This window comes from Clavelina lepadiformis, chromosome 1, assembly GCF_947623445.1.
Source record: "Clavelina lepadiformis chromosome 1, kaClaLepa1.1, whole genome shotgun sequence".
In the NCBI taxonomy this organism is placed as follows: domain Eukaryota; kingdom Metazoa; phylum Chordata; class Ascidiacea; order Aplousobranchia; family Clavelinidae; genus Clavelina; species Clavelina lepadiformis.
Window position 1 is genome coordinate 24,971,583 of NC_135240.1, and position 17,717 is coordinate 24,989,299.

Here is a 17,717-nt window from a genome sequence, read left to right on the forward strand (position 1 = left end):
CTTAAAAAGTGAAGGGGAATCCCGATAAGGTGGCGTCAACGACGCGCCACACAATGGAGAATGAATGGATGAATGTTTATATCGTTTAAACTCATGTGACCGACACAAAAACCTTCGAAGTGATTAAGATCAGTGAGTTTCACCTGTAAAAAAAACCTTAGTAGAAACTTAGTAAACTAAGTTTACTACCTAATCGGAAGGTAGATTACCTGGAGTTATAAAGTGTTTTACTGTAATCACAGGAAACTATGACGTGTCTAACAGCTAACGTATTTAAGTTCTAACCGCTGCGCTTCATGTCGCTTATATATTTATTTCGTTGTGATGTGTTTTCCTGTACTAACCAGAAAAGCTGTGTATATTACTATGGGTTGACAGTTGACACCCAAAACAATTCATCATTAATATTACTTCTCTTCTCATATATCCCTTTTTAATTTGCACCTTCAGATATGTTGCCATGCAGGAAGTGGCTATTCAGCTGTCGGCACTTCATGTGTAGCGACACCCTGTAATTAAAATATTATCATCAGGTCTCTCGTAAATGTATTATAATTATCAATGTTTCTATTTCCTCTCACAAGCGTTTTGTGTAAAAGATTCTTACCGTGTACTCTCCACAGGCAAACTGAACGAGACTCGGGTCCTGTGGATTTTTTTCTTCCATCCAAACTCAGAAGTCGATTCCATCATGACGGTGACATAACGCTTATTTTCTGCCAAACTATCAGCTTAACTTTTGTTTTATATTAAAGTGTTTAAATTATGTTTTTTTTGTAATTTGGGTTTGGTGGCAGTGCTGACACGTTAACTTTTTTACATTTGCATATTAGTTCGTAATGCACATTTTTGCCCTTGAGGCCTTGCTACATTTGCCTGTCTAATTTGTGGAAATTATTATCATAACTACTAACATGTTTGCGACCACATGGAAGACGAAATATAAAATGAATGACCTGACATGCGACACTACTGCAACATCATACTAAACATTATTTCCAGCTTGTTTGCCATTTTATGTGATAGAATACTTAACAAAATATATCTTAAAAAGTTGAATACCACTGCAGTATAAACAAATCAACCACCAGAATAGTTTTCCATAAAGCACTACAAAAACATTGTACCAACCAATGTAACGCTACACATAACAAACCGAAGTGTATTACTAGTTACCACTCACTCTAAGAAGCTAGATGCAAATATTTTAAAAAGGAGTAATATGTTTAACAGGTTTGAATACATCTAACGACAGATTATGCTATTGCAGAATATTAATGATTATTGCACAAAGCAAATTATTTTGTAATTGAAGTCAAACCGCAACTAGTAACAAAAATAGCCGGATGATACCTAGTAAAAAAGCTAATGTGTAAGCTACAGCGTACATTAATGCAACATGCAAAATGAGAATGGTTCTAATGCAAATAATTTTACAAACCATTAAAATATTGCATAGCAGATTGTGAAAAAATCTAACAAAAAAATTAATTTACACAAATATTTGCAACCAGACGCCAAACTTACACCAGTTAATGATCAACGCAATTAGACTTAACTATCATCTAAAATCATCAGTATCTCTAAAACACACCAGTGACAAGGTAAAGCGTGGTAGATCAACGTACTGCATTAATGCAAATATTGCACTTTCCACTTACATTGTTTCGGAAAGTCATCAAGGTTATTAGTATTAAACTTCTATGTACACTGCAGGCTGATGAATGTGTTTGTTCCAAAATAATATTGCAATTACATTATTATTACTACAGGCAGCGTTATTAACCTTTCAAAAAAATTTTATAATGGAAAACGCAGAACTTCACGGAAAAAAATTTTTTCACGACACAGATATCCACCTTGTTCAGTTGATTTTACAACAGTGCTCATTTTGAGTAGTTCTGTAGGACTATGCGAGTGCGAAGTAATAAAATATTGAAGAAAGCAGGGGTCATCGGGTACTCTAAACTCACAGTAAAATCGCAAAGATACAGTTGGCTTAATTTTAGCAATATTAGCCAGTAAACCAGCATACACATCATCAATGTATAGCAATGGTAGGGAAGATGCTTGTGCAAACAGCAGTTGTAACGAATGCAGTGATAATACATAACCAGCTCCGGGGCAGTAATCAGGAAAGTAAAGCCCACTGTAAACAGAATATGGAACGTAATATTTGCTGGAAGGATTTCGAATAGGAGGCGATCCTGAATGAACACAACCTAGGTATAAATTTTTTTCCTTAAATTTAACTAAGTAAGTGACAAGGTTTTGAACATGAACAAAAACATCATCATCAGTGGTCATGAAATACTTAGCGCTGGTACAATATTTAGTAACCCACTTAAATTGTCCGATGAGCTTATAAGTTAAGGTGTAAAAGCTTTCAACCACATTTATTTGCACGATATCATGGTGTTTGCTATTTTCATGGACCAGTTTTCGCTGAACATCTGTAATCGTTTTCTCTGCAAGACCGACGATAAACATTACAATGAACTCATAAGCTGCATCGATCTTCCAAGTTTGAGAATCGCCCCAACTTCTTCTAATGGCAGCGCGCTGTTCAAAATTTGTTGCTTGGCTCTTCACAAATATTACCAGAAATGGTTTCTTGACAACACAGCATGTAACATTGTTGATTTTGTAGTCCAGATTAAAAATATCAAATGAAACAACACCAAATGCTGGATTCTGATGAATTTCATTACTGGTTGGAATACGTATATACCTCGCTACACTGGCCACGATGCTATGCAGGACAAAAGACCTGTTTACTATGGCAATATTATGCACACAAAACATAAAACAAAATGAAAACAACAATAAACTAATTTTTAAAGATTTAGGCAGAAAAAATCTGGCTACACTGTACGATGAAGGCATAACACAGGTATGAGCTAATTGGGTTAATTGTGCTTAAAGTACATAATACCCAACCAGTTAATGAATACAAAGAACAACACCACAGGAATTGTGAGTGGAATCAAAATACTATAGTAACACCAGCTTTCTCCATCAAAGCAACATTGAGGAAAGGCCTGCAAAAACAACATTTAAAGGTTACAAAAGACAGCTATGGCATCAATACCTCTGGGGCTGGTAGCCTCCGTAAAATAAACTTCTTTGCCTAGCAAAAAGATTTTAAAAACACGTACAACTAATTCCTAGTTATACAATAAACTTTTAAAGTCAATAATACCAAACGCATATTTAGGTATCATAGCTATATATTTTATCTTGCCAGACAGCTTAATTTGTTGAGTTAGGATACAGTAAACCACAGCTGATAATTTTGTTATCACGACACTGTAAATAGTATTGTTCTGTAACATATCATACACTCCAAGAATACATACAAAAATGACGTATCAAGCTTAGCAACTGTTTTGGTATCATGCTATCACTATTAGAACTATGTCCAATGACCTTGCACTTACCTTACAGCTGGAACTGGACTTCAGAATTAGCAACAGTCCACTAACCAAAATAGAAATACATGTTATGCGTTTGAACAACGAAGTATTTCCTTTGCCCATTTGCCTCTTACCACATGATTTAGATTAAGGGCAACCTGTAATGACTGAAAACGCATCAGCAGCTGAGCAGGAAACCTAACCTAATACATATAGGAAGTAATTAATTCTCCAAAACGTAAAGAACGAAGCATATTGAAAGACAAGCATTTAGAGCGTAAGATAAAAAAATCAAACTTATTTATGACACTTAATCAGTATCACAGTGTAGACCAGAGTTGGATCAATTACATTATTTCAGTTCAATTACAATTACAATTACTTCCTTACATGTTTCAATTACATTACAATTACAATTACTCCGTGCTAAAAATATCAAATTACAATTACAATTACAATTATAATTACTGTTAAACATGTAATTGATTAATCATAAATTCAACTTCGGTAGAGAGGTGCTCTTTGAAAACCGTAGCGACGTAATTAGCAACAATCACAAACTATTCATGTTTCATTCACGATACGTAGAATACTCTTTAATTAAAAAAAACTCGAACGTTTTCGAATATTTCAACTATTCCTAATCATGAGTACTGAGAAATACAAACACAGAAAAATTTTTTAAGCGACTGTTAACAACCAAAAATTTGAGCGATTGGCAACGACTAACAACGAATAGGCTACAAGACAGGCAATGAAATGTAATCAAACGAATACACAAAGCTGATAGCGGTAAGGCGCCAGCGATAAGGTGTGTAAAATAAAAATAAATGCAAAAGGAAAGAAGCTCCTGATAACTACAAATTACAAAATTTTGGTTCGCATTTACATTTTCACTTGCTCAAAAACTGTTGGATTGCATTTGATGAACATTAGGGTGCGAAAAGTTTCTGGCCCCAGTAAATTTCTTCTTGCCGTATAAAAGTTACCCGCAATTGAAAATATTCTTTCTGACGGGGCTGATGTTGCTGTTAGTCCCAAATAATCCTTGGCTAAAGTAGAAAGCGTGGGAAGTTCTTCTGACTTCTTCTTCCAATACATTAGTGGGTCTTCATCGAAATGCATGGTTTCTACCCCCAAATAGCTGTCGACTTCACTTATTGAATTTCTCGGTCTTTTCTTTTTTAAGCCTTCTGCCATAAAGTTAAATAGCTTTGGCTTTTTTGCAGGGTTTTCATCCTCTTTGCTACAACTCTCTTCGTCATCCTTGCCAAGTCTACTTGCCACAGGAGTTTTTAGCAAACGTATTGCTTCTTCTTTTTCAACGTCATCTTCAATCCAGCTGTTTTTAAATCGTGGATCAAGAAGAGATGCAAGTCTGTTGTCCGGAGAATTTATATATGGCAACAACCTTTTAGAAACAGAGTCTTTAAGATTAGCTGCCAGTTTCTGGCAATAGTGGAGATTTGAGTTTTTTAGTAGTTCCATTGCTTTCAGTAAGCCAAGCACTACCGGACAAATGCAAGAGGATGTTACAATATTTTCTCCTTCAACTTGCTGCATTGCTTCCTTGAAAGGCAGTAGCACACTCACGAGCTCACTCAATGCCAAATAATCTTGATTTGTTATTTTTTCCCGTGACTGGATCAAGGTGAGAGCCGCGTTAACTTCTTCGTGATCCTTTAAGACACTTTGCAACATAACAAGCTGCGAATTCCATCTTGTCACATTCTGTGCTCTTAACGTTATTTTTTTACGTTGCAAATAAGAGGTAGCATTTACAGATTTTCTTACTGAATTTACAATTTTGGCCACCTTTCCCAGCTGCTTCCCACCGTAAGACTTAGCAAACTCCAAATGTTGCAGACAATCCTTAATACAAAGTTGTTGTGTATGAGCAAAACAGCTTACTCTTTCTGGTAAGTAAGTGAGAAGAGCATGTAAATCAGCACCCTCCTCGGATATTTCTTGTTCAGGATCAGGATTCAACTGTTTCTCATTGTCCTCATTGATTTCTTCACCAGTTTTATGCCAGTTATATACCAGTTTTTATGTGAACTAAGGAAGGGAAACCTGAAATGATTTTATCATGGAGAAAGCATTGTCTGACACAACCTTTTTTACTTTTGTTGTAAATCTAAACTTTTCTATTACGTTGTCATAAGCCTCAGCAATGTTTTCAGCTGTATGCCGTCCTAAAAATGAGTCCACTGCCAGGACAAAGCTTCGTAGCTTCCATTCTGCATCAACAAAATGCATAGTGATGCCCAAGAAACTTGTCATGTTGCGGTTAGTCCAGAGATCAATTGTCAAGTAAACATTTGACAAACGTGCAATTTCACGTCTCATCTCTTCTTCCATTTGCTGAATAACCGTTGGTATAAGGGAATTTCTAAATGTGGAGCGGCTTGGTATTATATATCTTGGTTCAGCAGTCAACAACAGATTTCTGAATGTTTGACTATCTACAATACTTAATGGTAACTGATCACAAGCTATTGATTTGAGTAGAGCTTTTGTTAATGCTTTTTGAGTGGCATCATATGAAGCAAATCGCTGGGAAGAAGAAGTTTGAAAAAATGACTTGATAGGTGGTTGACTCTGATCTACCTATCTATCTATCTGTCTTCTTCGTGTTTTCCTGGTGTTTTCTTTTGAGGTTTATATATTTAGGATAAAGATTGGGAGAACATCTCTTCAAATGCGTGATCAAGTTTGATGAAGCCTTGGTTGAAAACTTGAATTTCTTTTTACAATTGTTGCAGCAAGCCTCAGTACTGGTCAAAGATTTAAAAAACTCTGACTGTGGCGTAGGAAAGGGTTCAGCACAGGTTTCGGAAGAGTTTATTTGCTGTTCATCCATTTTTGAAATATTAAGATTTAGACTATATTGTAATTTACTAAGTTTTCTGTTGCTGCTGAAGTATGGGAAACAGTTTAGCTTAGCATGGCTAAATTATCTAGTTAACGAGGCACGCATAGCACACCTATGTAAATAGGCTTAATTATTTTATGTTGTGCTTGTCAGGTCTCAATAACAATGTAATTGAAATTGTAATTAGGTAAAAATTTTATCAAATTACAATTACGATTACACAAAATAAAAATGCTTCAATTACAATTACAATTACATGAAAAATGTAATTAATTACATTCAGCTCAATTACAAATTACAATTGATCCAACTCTGGTGTAGACCAGGGATTTTTATCGTTTTCTCACTTCTTTACTTCCATGTAACATTTTGACAGTGCCAACCTTTACAAAACCTTTGTACATTAACTAAACAATTACTTTTTATTGCGGCCTGTACACATTAATGCCATTATTGAATTTTGCAATTATTTACATGCTTCGCAAAGCTATTTTGCAACTATTAAATCAGCCTATATCTAAGATAAATAAGATAATTAACCTGACAGCAAAGAAACAATCACTGTCTACTCATCATGTAACACCAAATACAGTACAATTTAAGAGATAAAATAATTGCTTTACGTCATATTTTGAAAATAAAACCATTTCAAAATGCTATAGAATACAGAATATGATATTGTTTTTAAGAATGAACTGCAAGTACGATAACATTAATGAGAGTAGGCTATATCAAACACACTGCATAGCTAAAGCAACAAGAGGCTTAACAGTTTGTTTGCATTATTGCATTGTTACGTCATTAAGCAGCTTTATCCGGCGACCCGATAACTTAATTAATCGAATGTTGGTTAAACGAGGTAGGGATAATCAATGAAGGAGTGTATTCCTACTAAAAATTTGTATTATAAAAATAATTTGTAAATTTCCTACTAATAATGTTTAAATCTCTTTGGTCTGAGCTAGACACAGTGATTGCAACTCAATAAACATCTTATAAGCAGTGGTATGACTATCTTCTTGGTAATTTGTAATTTTGAGAAAGTGTACAGCACCTACAATAAAAACCTTTTGTTGTAAACTATTTCTGTTGTAATATTAAAACCTTTCGGCTGACAAAAGGTTAGAGTACTCTAACCGTATGCAACAACCGAGTAAAATAATTCAACAGGTAAACTAAATTAAGTAAAAATAATATAAGTTAAGACTCTGTATGCTCATTAGTAACGTTTTCTGGTAGCCTAGTCATTTTTTGCTTTGAAAGCTTTAATTTTAGAACTTGTAACAGTTTTGGCCTTATTAGCGTAGGTTCTGTACGATAATAAGTTATAATTTATGCCATACGTTCGAGCCATACGTTTTAGAATGATACAATTTGTGTTCGTACTTCTCAGTGTAATATCCTATGTATTGTATACTTCAATTAGAAAGCTATAGTAAATGCAGAGGTGGGCAGTCCGGTATTCGGTACTATTTTAAAAAAGTAGTTCCGTACTCGGTACCAGTACTTTTTGTGTAAAAGATTACGCTGCAACTGCAATGTTTGGCGCTTTATGCCCACGGTAAAGGTTACTCCAGGTCAAAACATATGTGATGGTAATCGCTTGCAATTTTACTTGACATTTCTTGTTTAAAAAAGATCAACAGATGCTAAAATTAGTATTAAGGATTAATTAACATGTATTTTCGAAAACATACTTGTTAAAATTTTTAAATTGTTATATGAAAAATACCGAGACCGATTGAAATTTCTTGATAAAAGTTATTCGGTACATAGATTCGGTACGTAGTACCGCGGTACTGCCCACCTATGAGTAAATGTAGGCTAACTGGTCATGTTAAATTTTTTCATCTCTCTGGAACATAACATCCACAAAAGGCCTACCACATTGCATGAAAAGGATAATGAATGAATGACGATTTTTAACGGATTGTCTATAAAACTTTAAAGTCCATAAAAGACGCTATACGTTTTCTCGCGTTGTAAAATTTCTGCGCACATTTACCTTCTCATAAATTACGATATGTTTTATGTGTGTATATTCGCAGAGGTAGGCAACACTACTGTACTTTTTGATTACCGATACCATTAACGAATGATCCAAGGAACAGCTAATCAAATTTTGAAGCTGATTAAGTTCCGGGATTATGTTGTAGTAGAAGTAGAAACGTCAGGAGCCCTTTTTATCGTTTACTGCAAAAAACGTTCGTAAAGACGTGAGAAAGCAGCAAACATGTCGACCGAAATACTAAGCATGTTGTGATTTCTTAAAACAGACGACCGAAATTAAAACGTTTTTAAAAAGGTAAAGTATCTTTTCTACCTATTTATCTGCTTTTATGACCGTTAACCGCTACGGTAGTCGGAAAAGTGACGTTTTTTTAGACAAAAATAGATTCCTATCTGATGTTTGAACATTCATTTGTAACGAAACAATGCTGCACTTATGACAAGGCCGTCTATGATAGCCTATCACTGATATGCAAGTTTTGATGCTGACGTAAGTCTCAAACGTTTGTTTGCTCTCATGGTCTTTCTATTGATTACATCTAAAAACAAAATAACTAATTTGTTTGCAATTTGTTGCCAAGTTTTTTTCGAAAATTTTTGAAAGAAAATGTGACAGAAAAAAGAAGAACGTTTCGAAATTTGTCCGTGAAATACCGGTACAACGCGTTCGTTTTGAAACGAGTAGGATTTGTGGCAGCTAAACTTATAGGGCCTGCAGTACCATTTTCAACAGTTTTAAAACGGCAACCCGGCGATTGTGACGAAGGTCTTATGCAAGACGTCACTATAGAAAAAGTAGCAATGGTTCCGGTCCAGTGCGCACGCGACCTCAAATTGTGAATGTTTGCTGTTGTTATGGCGTGTGCGGAGTGTAGATTCAGGCTAAAGTTGACGTTTTGTGTTGGTTCAAAGTTAAGGCTTTTTGGCTGATTTTTTGGAAAAATACAAGGAAAAAAGTTGTTAAAAAGTTGAAGCATTTGCTGTGAGAATTCCAGATACGAGAATTTGCTCAAAATACTGCGTTAAGTCCTTTTGTCCTACATCTCGGCGGATACAAAAACTCAGCCAGGTGACCGGGCTTGTTTAGAAGCAAATTCAAATTGAAATATGGTACTTTGCATTGTTTTAGATAGGGCTTCGGATGGCCCTACAGGCCCTATAGCCAAGTAATCGGCTGGAATCTACATGTGAAAATTACATGTTTTCGACAGCCTTATAATAGTAGATGTAGAAAACTAGGCCTAGACGGGAGCAACAAATAAGTTCTCTAAAAATATAAAGGTGGCAAGGTTGGTTTTATTTCTCCAAGCTGCCAACTAAAGCTCTAGACTTGCAAAAAGATCTCTTTGGTGTTTATACAAAAAGTACCGGTACCGAAAAACATTTTTGAAGCAGTAGGCTACCGAATACAGCTAGCGTAGTAGCGTGTAGCGTCAGAACATTTTTAACCAATTAGCCTACTGCCGTGTTTCCCCGAAAATAAGACAGGGCTTATATTATTTTTTGGTTAAAAATATTACGCTAGGGCTTATTTTAGGGGATGTCTTTTATTTTAGCTAACTAGCTTTTAGCTAACCAGCTAACTAGCTAACTAGCTAACTAGTTAACTAGCTAACTAGCTAACTAGCTAACTAGCTAACTAGCTAACTAGCTAACTAGCTAACTAGCTAACAAGCTAACTAGCTAACTAGCTAACTAGCTAACTAGCTAACTAAATAGCTAACTAGCTAACTATCCGCTTTGTGCGGCTCTACGGTGTTCTGGTCTCCGAATGGAGGCGTGGGTTCGAATCCCACTTCTGACAGTAGCTTTGGAAAGTTTTACTTCACATATATGCTAACTTTGTGTCGGATTGCATTGAAGCGGATAGTAAAATCGAACATTGAGAAACTTATGTCTTAGTTCAAAAACGGTTCGATCAAGTAACTTTTTTCGACTTTCTAGGCTGGATTGTTTTTTAAAGCGTGAAAATGTTAAAGGTTGGTATGAGTTTGTCTCTGTGGCGCAATGGATTAGCGCGCTGGACTTCTAATCCAGAGGTTCCGGGTTCGAGTCCCGGCAGGGATGATTGGCTTAATATTTTTAAAATGTTATCACTTAACTGTACATAGTTTCATCCTAAAATGAGCATACCGTTAACATCATCGTCTATACGTCTTCCACAAAATAATTCTAGAATGAAACAACTTGGCCTGCTTCGTTGTATTTATCCTCGATTAAATATCGTTGCATGCATCTGTGAATTTTATACAGCCACGAGGAAAAACAACCGTGATATTAGTGCTAAATTAAGCCTTTTCCTGGTTTTGTGGTAAGTATAATAAGAACGGAGATGCATACAAAACAACGAGGTCAGGATGGCCGAGTGGTCTAAGGCGCCAGACTCAAGCAGAAGCTTAGTCGCTTTGTGCGGCTTTAGGGTGTTCTGGTCTCCGAATGGAGGCGTGGGTTCAAATCCCACTTCTGACAGTAGCTTTGGAAAGTTTTACTTCACATATATGCTAACTTTGTGTCGGATTGCATTGAAGCGGATAGTAAAATCGAACATTGAGAAACTTATGTCTTAGTTCAAAAACGGTTCGATCAAGTAACTTTTTTCGACTTTCTAGGCTGGATTGTTTTTTAAAGCGTGAAAATGTTAAAGGTTGGTATGAGTTTGTCTCTGTGGCGCAATGGATTAGCGCGCTGGACTTCTAATCCAGAGGTTCCGGGTTCGAGTCCCGGCAGGGATGATTGGCTTAATATTTTTTAAATCTTATCACTTAACTGTACATAGTTTCATCCTAAAATGAGCATACCGTTAACATCATCGTCTACGTCTTCCATAAAGTAAAACTAGAATGAAACAACTTGGCCTGCTTCGTTGTATTTATCCTCGATTAAACATCGTTGCATGCATCTGTGAATTTTATACAGCCACGAGGAAAAACAACCGTGATATTAGTGCTAAATTAAGCCTTTTCCTGGTTTTGTGGTAAGTATTATAAGAACGGAGATGCATACAAAACAACGAGGTCAGGATGGCCGAGTGGTGTAAGGCGCCAGACTCAAGCAGAAGCTTAGTCGCTTTGTGCGGCTCTAGGGTGTTCTGGTCTCCGAATGGAGGCGTGGGTTCGAATCCCACTTCTGACTGTAGCTTTGGAAAGTTTTACTTCACATATATGCTAACTTTGTGTCGGATTGCATTGAAGCGGATAGTAAAATCGAACATTGAGAAACTTATGTCTTAGTTCAAAAACGGTTCGATCAAGTAACTTTTTCCGACTTTCTAGGCTGGATTGTTTTTTAAAGCGTGAAAATGTTAAAGGTTGGTATGAGTTTGTCTCTGTGGCGCAATGGATTAGCGCGCTGGACTTCTAATCCAGAGGTTCCGGGTTCGAGTCCCGGCAGGGATGATTGGCTTAATATTTTTTAAATCTTATCACTTAACTGTACATAGTTTCATCCTAAAATGAGCATACCGTTAACATCATCGTCTATACGTCTTCCACAAAATAATTCTAGAATGAAACAACTTGGCCTGCTTCGTTGTATTTATCCTCGATTAAATATCGTTGCATGCATCTGTGAATTTTATACAGCCACGAGGAAAAACAACCGTGATATTAGTGCTAAATTAAGCCTTTTCCTGGTTTTGTGGTAAGTATAATAAGAACGGAGATGCATACAAAACAACGAGGTCAGGATGGCCGAGTGGTCTAAGGCGCCAGATTCAAGCAAAAGCTTAGTCGCTTTGTGCGGCTTTAGGGTGTTCTGGTCTCCGAATGGAGGCGTGGGTTCAAATCCCACTTCTGACAGTAGCTTTGGAAAGTTTTACTTCACATATATGCTAACTTTGTGTCGGATTGCATTGAAGCGGATAGTAAAATCGAACATTGAGAAACTTATGTCTTAGTTCAAAAACGGTTCGATCAAGTAACTTTTTTCGACTTTCTAGGCTGGATTGTTTTTTAAAGCGTGAAAATGTTAAAGGTTGGTATGAGTTTGTCTCTGTGGCGCAATGGATTAGCGCGCTGGACTTCTAATCCAGAGGTTCCGGGTTCGAGTCCCGGCAGGGATGATTGGCTTAATATTTTTAAAATGTTATCACTTAACTGTACATAGTTTCATCCTAAAATGAGCATACCGTTAACATCATCGTCTATACGTCTTCCACAAAATAATTCTAGAATGAAACAACTTGGCCTGCTTCGTTGTATTTATCCTCGATTAAATATCGTTGCATGCATCTGTGAATTTTATACAGCCACGAGGAAAAACAACCGTGATATTAGTGCTAAATTAAGCCTTTTCCTGGTTTTGTGGTAAGTATAATAAGAACGGAGATGCATACAAAACAACGAGGTCAGGATGGCCGAGTGGTCTAAGGCGCCAGACTCAAGCAGAAGCTTAGTCGCTTTGTGCGGCTTTAGGGTGTTCTGGTCTCCGAATGGAGGCGTGGGTTCAAATCCCACTTCTGACAGTAGCTTTGGAAAGTTTTACTTCACATATATGCTAACTTTGTGTCGGATTGCATTGAAGCGGATAGTAAAATCGAACATTGAGAAACTTATGTCTTAGTTCAAAAACGGTTCGATCAAGTAACTTTTTTCGACTTTCTAGGCTGGATTGTTTTTTAAAGCGTGAAAATGTTAAAGGTTGGTATGAGTTTGTCTCTGTGGCGCAATGGATTAGCGCGCTGGACTTCTAATCCAGAGGTTCCGGGTTCGAGTCCCGGCAGGGATGATTGGCTTAATATTTTTTAAATCTTATCACTTAACTGTACATAGTTTCATCCTAAAATGAGCATACCGTTAACATCATCGTCTACGTCTTCCATAAAGTAAAACTAGAATGAAACAACTTGGCCTGCTTCGTTGTATTTATCCTCGATTAAACATCGTTGCATGCATCTGTGAATTTTATACAGCCACGAGGAAAAACAACCGTGATATTAGTGCTAAATTAAGCCTTTTCCTGGTTTTGTGGTAAGTATTATAAGAACGGAGATGCATACAAAACAACGAGGTCAGGATGGCCGAGTGGTGTAAGGCGCCAGACTCAAGCAGAAGCTTAGTCGCTTTGTGCGGCTCTAGGGTGTTCTGGTCTCCGAATGGAGGCGTGGGTTCGAATCCCACTTCTGACTGTAGCTTTGGAAAGTTTTACTTCACATATATGCTAACTTTGTGTCGGATTGCATTGAAGCGGATAGTAAAATCGAACATTGAGAAACTTATGTCTTAGTTCAAAAACGGTTCGATCAAGTAACTTTTTCCGACTTTCTAGGCTGGATTGTTTTTTAAAGCGTGAAAATGTTAAAGGTTGGTATGAGTTTGTCTCTGTGGCGCAATGGATTAGCGCGCTGGACTTCTAATCCAGAGGTTCCGGGTTCGAGTCCCGGCAGGGATGATTGGCTTAATATTTTTAAAATCTTATCACTTAACTGTACATAGTTTCATCCTAAAATGAGCATACCGTTAACATCATCGTCTATACGTCTTCCACAAAATAATTCTAGAATGAAACAACTTGGCCTGCTTCGTTGTATTTATCCTCGATTAAATATCGTTGCATGCATCTGTGAATTTTATACAGCCACGAGGAAAAACAACCGTGATATTAGTGCTAAATTAAGCCTTTTCCTGGTTTTGTGGTAAGTATAATAAGAACGGAGATGCATACAAAACAACGAGGTCAGGATGGCCGAGTGGTGTAAGGCGCCAGACTCAAGCAGAAGCTTAGTCGCTTTGTGCGGCTCTAGGGTGTTCTGGTCTCCGAATGGAGGCGTGGGTTCGAATCCCACTTCTGACTGTAGCTTTGGAAAGTTTTACTTCACATATATGCTAACTTTGTGTCGGATTGCATTGAAGCGGATAGTAAAATCGAACATTGAGAAACTTATGTCTTAGTTCAAAAACGGTTCGATCAAGTAACTTTTTCCGACTTTCTAGGCTGGATTGTTTTTTAAAGCGTGAAAATGTTAAAGGTTGGTATGAGTTTGTCTCTGTGGCGCAATGGATTAGCGCGCTGGACTTCTAATCCAGAGGTTCCGGGTTCGAGTCCCGGCAGGGATGATTGGCTTAATATTTTTAAAATCTTATCACTTAACTGTACATAGTTTCATCCTAAAATGAGCATACCGTTAACATCATCGTCTATACGTCTTCCACAAAATAATTCTAGAATGAAACAACTTGGCCTGCTTCGTTGTATTTATCCTCGATTAAATATCGTTGCATGCATCTGTGAATTTTATACAGCCACGAGGAAAAACAACCGTGATATTAGTGCTAAATTAAGCCTTTTCCTGGTTTTGTGGTAAGTATAATAAGAACGGAGATGCATACAAAACAACGAGGTCAGGATGGCCGAGTGGTCTAAGGCGCCAGACTCAAGCAGAAGCTTAGTCGCTTTGTGCGGCTTTAGGGTGTTCTGGTCTCCGAATGGAGGCGTGGGTTCAAATCCCACTTCTGACAGTAGCTTTGGAAAGTTTTACTTCACATATATGCTAACTTTGTGTCGGATTGCATTGAAGCGGATAGTAAAATCGAACATTGAGAAACTTATGTCTTAGTTCAAAAACGGTTCGATCAAGTAACTTTTTTCGACTTTCTAGGCTGGATTGTTTTTTAAAGCGTGAAAATGTTAAAGGTTGGTATGAGTTTGTCTCTGTGGCGCAATGGATTAGCGCGCTGGACTTCTAATCCAGAGGTTCCGGGTTCGAGTCCCGGCAGGGATGATTGGCTTAATATTTTTTAAATCTTATCACTTAACTGTACATAGTTTCATCCTAAAATGAGCATACCGTTAACATCATCGTCTACGTCTTCCATAAAGTAAAACTAGAATGAAACAACTTGGCCTGCTTCGTTGTATTTATCCTCGATTAAACATCGTTGCATGCATCTGTGAATTTTATACAGCCACGAGGAAAAACAACCGTGATATTAGTGCTAAATTAAGCCTTTTCCTGGTTTTGTGGTAAGTATTATAAGAACGGAGATGCATACAAAACAACGAGGTCAGGATGGCCGAGTGGTGTAAGGCGCCAGACTCAAGCAGAAGCTTAGTCGCTTTGTGCGGCTCTAGGGTGTTCTGGTCTCCGAATGGAGGCGTGGGTTCGAATCCCACTTCTGACTGTAGCTTTGGAAAGTTTTACTTCACATATATGCTAACTTTGTGTCGGATTGCATTGAAGCGGATAGTAAAATCGAACATTGAGAAACTTATGTCTTAGTTCAAAAACGGTTCGATCAAGTAACTTTTTCCGACTTTCTAGGCTGGATTGTTTTTTAAAGCGTGAAAATGTTAAAGGTTGGTATGAGTTTGTCTCTGTGGCGCAATGGATTAGCGCACTGGACTTCTAATCCAGAGGTTCCGGGTTCGAGTCCCGGCAGGGATGATTGGCTTAATATTTTAAAAATCTTATCACTTAACTGTACATAGTTTCATCCTAAAATGAGCATACCGTTAACATCATCGTCTACGTCTTCCACAAAGTAATTCTAGAATGAAACAACTTGGCCTGCTTCGCTGTATTTATCCTCGATTAAACATCGTTGCATGCATCTGTGAATTTTATACAGCCACGAGGAAAAACAACCGTGATATTAGTGCTAAATTAAGCCTTTTCCTGGTTTTGTGGTAAGTATAATAAGAACGGAGTTGCATGCAAAACAACGAGGTCAGGATGGCCGAGTGGTCTAAGGCGCCAGATTCAAGCAAAAGCTTAGTCGCTTTGTGCGGCTTTAGGGTGTTCTGGTCTCCGAATGGAGGCGTGGGTTCAAATCCCACTTCTGACAGTAGCTTTGGAAAGTTTTACTTCACATATATGCTAACTTTGTGTCGGATTGCATTGAAGCGGATAGTAAAATCGAACATTGAGAAACTTATGTCTTAGTTCAAAAACGGTTCGATCAAGTAACTTTTTTCGACTTTCTAGGCTGGATTGTTTTTTAAAGCGTGAAAATGTTAAAGGTTGGTATGAGTTTGTCTCTGTGGCGCAATGGATTAGCGCGCTGGACTTCTAATCCAGAGGTTCCGGGTTCGAGTCCCGGCAGGGATGATTGGCTTAATATTTTTAAAATCTTATCACTTAACTGTACATAGTTTCATCCTAAAATGAGCATACCGTTAACATCATCGTCTATACGTCTTCCACAAAATAATTCTAGAATGAAACAACTTGGCCTGCTTCGTTGTATTTATCCTCGATTAAATATCGTTGCATGCATCTGTGAATTTTATACAGCCACGAGGAAAAACAACCGTGATATTAGTGCTAAATTAAGCCTTTTCCTGGTTTTGTGGTAAGTATAATAAGAACGGAGATGCATACAAAACAACGAGGTCAGGATGGCCGAGTGGTCTAAGGCGCCAGACTCAAGCAGAAGCTTAGTCGCTTTGTGCGGCTTTAGGGTGTTCTGGTCTCCGAATGGAGGCGTGGGTTCAAATCCCACTTCTGACAGTAGCTTTGGAAAGTTTTACTTCACATATATGCTAACTTTGTGTCGGATTGCATTGAAGCGGATAGTAAAATCGAACATTGAGAAACTTATGTCTTAGTTCAAAAACGGTTCGATCAAGTAACTTTTTTCGACTTTCTAGGCTGGATTGTTTTTTAAAGCGTGAAAATGTTAAAGGTTGGTATGAGTTTGTCTCTGTGGCGCAATGGATTAGCGCGCTGGACTTCTAATCCAGAGGTTCCGGGTTCGAGTCCCGGCAGGGATGATTGGCTTAATATTTTTTAAATCTTATCACTTAACTGTACATAGTTTCATCCTAAAATGAGCATACCGTTAACATCATCGTCTACGTCTTCCATAAAGTAAAACTAGAATGAAACAACTTGGCCTGCTTCGTTGTATTTATCCTCGATTAAACATCGTTGCATGCATCTGTGAATTTTATACAGCCACGAGGAAAAACAACCGTGATATTAGTGCTAAATTAAGCCTTTTCCTGGTTTTGTGGTAAGTATTATAAGAACGGAGATGCATACAAAACAACGAGGTCAGGATGGCCGAGTGGTGTAAGGCGCCAGACTCAAGCAGAAGCTTAGTCGCTTTGTGCGGCTCTAGGGTGTTCTGGTCTCCGAATGGAGGCGTGGGTTCGAATCCCACTTCTGACTGTAGCTTTGGAAAGTTTTACTTCACATATATGCTAACTTTGTGTCGGATTGCATTGAAGCGGATAGTAAAATCGAACATTGAGAAACTTATGTCTTAGTTCAAAAACGGTTCGATCAAGTAACTTTTTCCGACTTTCTAGGCTGGATTGTTTTTTAAAGCGTGAAAATGTTAAAGGTTGGTATGAGTTTGTCTCTGTGGCGCAATGGATTAGCGCGCTGGACTTCTAATCCAGAGGTTCCGGGTTCGAGTCCCGGCAGGGATGATTGGCTTAATATTTTTTAAATCTTATCACTTAACTGTACATAG

At 37.6% G+C, this 17,717-nt stretch overlaps 2 protein-coding genes, 1 long non-coding RNA gene and 23 other non-coding genes across 26 annotated transcripts; 24 read left to right on the forward strand and 2 right to left on the reverse strand.

The window, feature by feature from the left end:
- The first annotated feature begins 66 nt into the window (after window positions 1-66).
- Window positions 67-967, forward strand: LOC143446826 (uncharacterized). The gene is made up of 2 exons (XR_013113983.1): window positions 67-200; window positions 624-967. It is a non-coding gene; the product is annotated as an uncharacterized LOC143446826 (long non-coding RNA).
- Window positions 968-986: 19 nt separating this feature from the next.
- LOC143446775 (lactosylceramide 1,3-N-acetyl-beta-D-glucosaminyltransferase-like) lies at window positions 987-3,581 on the reverse strand. Its single transcript, XM_076946569.1, has 2 exons — window positions 3,441-3,581; window positions 987-3,041 (listed from the first exon to the last, which is right to left on the reverse strand). The coding sequence occupies exon 2, from the start codon at window positions 2,884-2,886 to the stop codon at window positions 1,801-1,803; it is 1,086 nt and encodes a 361-aa protein (XP_076802684.1). The 5' UTR covers window positions 2,887-3,041; window positions 3,441-3,581; the 3' UTR covers window positions 987-1,800.
- A 720-nt stretch (window positions 3,582-4,301) lies between these two features.
- Window positions 4,302-5,117, reverse strand: LOC143449632 (zinc finger BED domain-containing protein 4-like). Its single transcript, XM_076949904.1, has one exon. It carries the CDS (start codon window positions 5,115-5,117, stop codon window positions 4,302-4,304), a length of 816 nt encoding a protein of 271 aa, XP_076806019.1.
- A 5,177-nt stretch (window positions 5,118-10,294) lies between these two features.
- Window positions 10,295-10,368, forward strand: Trnar-ucu (transfer RNA arginine (anticodon UCU)). The gene has a single exon. It is a non-coding gene; the product is annotated as a tRNA-Arg (tRNA).
- A 284-nt stretch (window positions 10,369-10,652) lies between these two features.
- On the forward strand, window positions 10,653-10,770 carry Trnal-caa (transfer RNA leucine (anticodon CAA)). Its single transcript has 2 exons — window positions 10,653-10,690; window positions 10,725-10,770. It is a non-coding gene; the product is annotated as a tRNA-Leu (tRNA).
- A 189-nt stretch (window positions 10,771-10,959) lies between these two features.
- Trnar-ucu (transfer RNA arginine (anticodon UCU)) lies at window positions 10,960-11,033 on the forward strand. Its single transcript has one exon. It is a non-coding gene; the product is annotated as a tRNA-Arg (tRNA).
- A 282-nt stretch (window positions 11,034-11,315) lies between these two features.
- On the forward strand, window positions 11,316-11,433 carry Trnal-caa (transfer RNA leucine (anticodon CAA)). The gene is made up of 2 exons: window positions 11,316-11,353; window positions 11,388-11,433. It is a non-coding gene; the product is annotated as a tRNA-Leu (tRNA).
- A 189-nt stretch (window positions 11,434-11,622) lies between these two features.
- Window positions 11,623-11,696, forward strand: Trnar-ucu (transfer RNA arginine (anticodon UCU)). Its single transcript has one exon. It is a non-coding gene; the product is annotated as a tRNA-Arg (tRNA).
- A 284-nt stretch (window positions 11,697-11,980) lies between these two features.
- On the forward strand, window positions 11,981-12,098 carry Trnal-caa (transfer RNA leucine (anticodon CAA)). The gene is made up of 2 exons: window positions 11,981-12,018; window positions 12,053-12,098. It is a non-coding gene; the product is annotated as a tRNA-Leu (tRNA).
- A 189-nt stretch (window positions 12,099-12,287) lies between these two features.
- On the forward strand, window positions 12,288-12,361 carry Trnar-ucu (transfer RNA arginine (anticodon UCU)). The gene has a single exon. It is a non-coding gene; the product is annotated as a tRNA-Arg (tRNA).
- A 284-nt stretch (window positions 12,362-12,645) lies between these two features.
- On the forward strand, window positions 12,646-12,763 carry Trnal-caa (transfer RNA leucine (anticodon CAA)). Its single transcript has 2 exons — window positions 12,646-12,683; window positions 12,718-12,763. It is a non-coding gene; the product is annotated as a tRNA-Leu (tRNA).
- Window positions 12,764-12,952: 189 nt separating this feature from the next.
- Window positions 12,953-13,026, forward strand: Trnar-ucu (transfer RNA arginine (anticodon UCU)). The gene has a single exon. It is a non-coding gene; the product is annotated as a tRNA-Arg (tRNA).
- A 282-nt stretch (window positions 13,027-13,308) lies between these two features.
- Trnal-caa (transfer RNA leucine (anticodon CAA)) lies at window positions 13,309-13,426 on the forward strand. The gene is made up of 2 exons: window positions 13,309-13,346; window positions 13,381-13,426. It is a non-coding gene; the product is annotated as a tRNA-Leu (tRNA).
- Window positions 13,427-13,615: 189 nt separating this feature from the next.
- Trnar-ucu (transfer RNA arginine (anticodon UCU)) lies at window positions 13,616-13,689 on the forward strand. Its single transcript has one exon. It is a non-coding gene; the product is annotated as a tRNA-Arg (tRNA).
- Window positions 13,690-13,973: 284 nt separating this feature from the next.
- Window positions 13,974-14,091, forward strand: Trnal-caa (transfer RNA leucine (anticodon CAA)). The gene is made up of 2 exons: window positions 13,974-14,011; window positions 14,046-14,091. It is a non-coding gene; the product is annotated as a tRNA-Leu (tRNA).
- A 189-nt stretch (window positions 14,092-14,280) lies between these two features.
- Trnar-ucu (transfer RNA arginine (anticodon UCU)) lies at window positions 14,281-14,354 on the forward strand. The gene has a single exon. It is a non-coding gene; the product is annotated as a tRNA-Arg (tRNA).
- Window positions 14,355-14,638: 284 nt separating this feature from the next.
- Trnal-caa (transfer RNA leucine (anticodon CAA)) lies at window positions 14,639-14,756 on the forward strand. The gene is made up of 2 exons: window positions 14,639-14,676; window positions 14,711-14,756. It is a non-coding gene; the product is annotated as a tRNA-Leu (tRNA).
- A 189-nt stretch (window positions 14,757-14,945) lies between these two features.
- On the forward strand, window positions 14,946-15,019 carry Trnar-ucu (transfer RNA arginine (anticodon UCU)). Its single transcript has one exon. It is a non-coding gene; the product is annotated as a tRNA-Arg (tRNA).
- A 282-nt stretch (window positions 15,020-15,301) lies between these two features.
- Trnal-caa (transfer RNA leucine (anticodon CAA)) lies at window positions 15,302-15,419 on the forward strand. The gene is made up of 2 exons: window positions 15,302-15,339; window positions 15,374-15,419. It is a non-coding gene; the product is annotated as a tRNA-Leu (tRNA).
- A 189-nt stretch (window positions 15,420-15,608) lies between these two features.
- Trnar-ucu (transfer RNA arginine (anticodon UCU)) lies at window positions 15,609-15,682 on the forward strand. The gene has a single exon. It is a non-coding gene; the product is annotated as a tRNA-Arg (tRNA).
- A 282-nt stretch (window positions 15,683-15,964) lies between these two features.
- Window positions 15,965-16,082, forward strand: Trnal-caa (transfer RNA leucine (anticodon CAA)). The gene is made up of 2 exons: window positions 15,965-16,002; window positions 16,037-16,082. It is a non-coding gene; the product is annotated as a tRNA-Leu (tRNA).
- A 189-nt stretch (window positions 16,083-16,271) lies between these two features.
- Window positions 16,272-16,345, forward strand: Trnar-ucu (transfer RNA arginine (anticodon UCU)). Its single transcript has one exon. It is a non-coding gene; the product is annotated as a tRNA-Arg (tRNA).
- Window positions 16,346-16,629: 284 nt separating this feature from the next.
- Trnal-caa (transfer RNA leucine (anticodon CAA)) lies at window positions 16,630-16,747 on the forward strand. Its single transcript has 2 exons — window positions 16,630-16,667; window positions 16,702-16,747. It is a non-coding gene; the product is annotated as a tRNA-Leu (tRNA).
- Window positions 16,748-16,936: 189 nt separating this feature from the next.
- Trnar-ucu (transfer RNA arginine (anticodon UCU)) lies at window positions 16,937-17,010 on the forward strand. Its single transcript has one exon. It is a non-coding gene; the product is annotated as a tRNA-Arg (tRNA).
- A 282-nt stretch (window positions 17,011-17,292) lies between these two features.
- Trnal-caa (transfer RNA leucine (anticodon CAA)) lies at window positions 17,293-17,410 on the forward strand. Its single transcript has 2 exons — window positions 17,293-17,330; window positions 17,365-17,410. It is a non-coding gene; the product is annotated as a tRNA-Leu (tRNA).
- Window positions 17,411-17,599: 189 nt separating this feature from the next.
- Window positions 17,600-17,673, forward strand: Trnar-ucu (transfer RNA arginine (anticodon UCU)). The gene has a single exon. It is a non-coding gene; the product is annotated as a tRNA-Arg (tRNA).
- Window positions 17,674-17,717: the final 44 nt, after the last annotated feature.

What these genes read in the sequence shown, in the direction of transcription:
- LOC143446775 (XM_076946569.1), bottom strand. Translation starts at nt 2,886, where the DNA reads ATGCCTTCATCGTACAGTGTAGCCAGATTTTTTCTGCCTAAATCTTTA.
- LOC143449632 (XM_076949904.1), bottom strand. Translation starts at nt 5,117, where the DNA reads ATGTTGCAAAGTGTCTTAAAGGATCACGAAGAAGTTAACGCGGCTCTC.